The 2,796-nt window shown below is 40.7% G+C and overlaps 1 protein-coding gene across 1 annotated transcript in view; it reads right to left on the minus strand.

Moving 5' to 3' along the window:
- The window catches only part of Sumo2 (small ubiquitin-like modifier 2), a gene marked incomplete at its 5' end in the record, with an annotated part of 7,909 nt that overhangs the window by 1,264 nt on the left and 3,849 nt on the right, over positions 1–2,796 (minus strand). The window contains one exon of the mRNA XM_013347586.2: positions 2,051–2,122. Coding sequence (XP_013203040.2) covers positions 2,051–2,122 — 72 coding nt within the window. The remainder of the gene's footprint in view (positions 1–2,050; positions 2,123–2,796) is intronic.

A 2,796-nucleotide genomic window follows, 5' to 3' on the forward strand; every position in this document is an offset into this window, starting at 1 on the left:
CTACAGAGCTAGTTCCAGGACAGGCTCCAAAGCCACAGAGAAACCCTGTCTCGAAAAACCAAAAAAAGAAAAAAACAAAAAAAACAAAAACAAAAAAAAAACCCATACATACCACAGTTACAAAGCAAACGTTAGCACCTCCTTGTGGTTACAAAATATAACTGAAGACTGCCACTAGTGAGATTTCTTTAGCACATTTTCCTTAACTAGGAACTCAGACAAGGTAAGTCTTGAAGTCCATCAGTAAAATCACACCTTGATGTTTATGTTCCTATTTAACCCTCTCTACTGATTTTAATATAAAAAACAGGAACAATCGAAACTGAGTTTTTGTGTAGCTCTACGTTTCCTGGAATTCCCTCTGTACACCAACTTATCAGAGATTTGTGTGTCTCTGCTTTCCAAGTGCTAGGATAGGCATACACCACCACGCCCAGTTCAGTATGAATTTCTTTTTTTCCCCAAGACAGGGTTTCTCTGCTGGGATTAAAGGTGTGGTGCACTACCACCATCCTGTTCATTATGAACCTATGCCAGCATGTATTTAAGTGCAACAAATTCACATACTAGAGTTATACAGGTAGCCCGTGGGTCCTGGAAAGCAATGCCAGGTCTCTTGTGTAAGAGCAACAAGTGCTCACTCCCTCTTTTTTTTGGTGGGAGGTTGGACAGGCTAGGTTAATGTTCTCACTGTGTAGCGCTGGCTATCCCAGAAATCACTACTGTAGACCAGATAGCCTCCAACTCAGAGATCCACCTGCTCTACTTGAGTGCTGGGATTAAATTAAGTTGGATGCCACTATAACCCGCTCCCCTACAATTTTTATTTGAGAATTAAAGCTGAAACTCAAATCAGGTAGTGAGTGGCTCACACTTTGTTAATTCCAGAAGGCCTTCTCAATGTTCAAGGCCAAGTTAGTAAAGAGTACGTCTAAAAACCAACTTTGGTTGTAGTATGTGCCTATAAATTACATGAGGCAAAGACATGAGAACTACCAACCCAAAAACAAACAACAAAAACTAAAAATGAAAAGCCTAAAGGATCCAATTTAAATTTCTACTCACAAGAATTAGGTGATTTAAACCAACCAGTGGCTGAGCATGCCTTTAGTCCTAGCACTAGAGAGGCAAAGGCAGGAAAATCTCGATTCTATCTAGGCCAGCCCTATCTATAGTACAGACCACCTTTCAGAACCACACAGGAAAACCCTATCACATAAACAAAAACAAGCAAGCAAAAAAATTCAGTGATTTAAAGTCTTAAATTTAAGAAAGTTTTAGAGGAAATGGATACAATGCTTCAGATAGAGAAAACCATCTATTGCAGATACAGTAAAAAAGCAAGTAAGACCTGCACTGCTAGGTCAGAGAGTTAAGGAGATAGAACAGCATCACCTCACCCAGGCAGGTTTATAAGAAGTCACCTACACATACACAGGCAAGTTCAGAGAACAAGAACAAGAGAGCAGGCAAACTGAGCGAAGAATAGATAAAAACCAAAAATATCCCCAACAAGAACAGAGCAAAAAAAAATCACTTTTAGTGGTGCACATCTCTAATCCCAGCACTCGGGAGGCAGAGGCAAGGCGGATCTGTGTGTTCCTACAGAGCAAGTTCTAGAAGATTACAGAGAAACCCTGCCTCAAAAAACAAAAAATAAACAAAAAGAAAGATAACAAAAGGTGGTGGCCCTATCCTTTAACAAAGTGAGGGAGAAAACAAAAACAAAAAAAGATAGAACACAAGGCTGGATAGAATAGTGGCTAAGAGTGTTTGCTTATGGGACCAAGTTTGGTTCCCTGTACCTATGTAAAAAAGCTGAGCATTTGGATCCCCAGCACCATGGGTGGCAGAGACTGGAGGAATACCCCGTCTTAAAGGAATAAAGCTTAGAGCAATAGGACAAGACACATGATGTCCTCATTGACTTCTGTAGGTACATGTGCTCACACACACACACACACACACACACACAAACACGCCCATGCATAAATATATGTAACCATACCCAAAAAACAATTTTTAGAAAAATAGTTCAGAAATTTTTTACCTGTGCAGGTGTGTCTGTTTCATTGATTGGCTGTCCATCAAACCGGAATCTGATCTGCCTCATTGACAAACCCTAACAAGAGATTAAAAGCAAACAGTATACAATCATTAAAAATTTTGATACAGGGCCTCACTATGTAGCTCTGGTTGTCCTGGAACTCACTATGTAAACCAAAATGGATTACAACTCCATTTCTTTATTCTTTTTCCTTTCTTTTTTTCTTTTTTATTTTTTTGAGACAGCGTTTCTCTGTGTTGCTTTGGAACCTGTCCTGGAAGTAGCTCTTGTAGACCAGGCTGGCCTCAAACTCAGAGACCCACCTGCCTCTGCCTCCCGAGTGCTGGGATTAAAGGCATGTACTACCACCGCCTGGTTTAAAACTCCATTTCAACAAAACTACGAATATATGTAACCATTAAATTTTGAGGTATTTATACAATCAGTATTATGCTACATTTTCTATGCAAATAAACATTTGGTTTTCTCATACTTAAGAGACCGTGTTTCAAAATCAAGACTGTACACATGCCTGTAGTAGCACCAATGCCTGGAGGAATCAGGAATTGTGAGGCCACCATGGGCTACAGAAGATCCATCTCAAAAATCAAACACAAAGCCGGGCGGTGGTAGCGCATGCCTTTAATCCCAGCACTCAGGAGGAAGAGGCAGGCGGATCTCTGTGAGTTTGAGGCCAGCCTGGTCTACCAGAGCTAGTTCCAGGGCAGGCTCCAAAGTAACAGAGAAAC

Source organism: Microtus ochrogaster, chromosome 7 (assembly GCF_000317375.1).
Source record: "Microtus ochrogaster isolate Prairie Vole_2 chromosome 7, MicOch1.0, whole genome shotgun sequence".
In the NCBI taxonomy this organism is placed as follows: Eukaryota; Metazoa; Chordata; class Mammalia; order Rodentia; family Cricetidae; genus Microtus; species Microtus ochrogaster.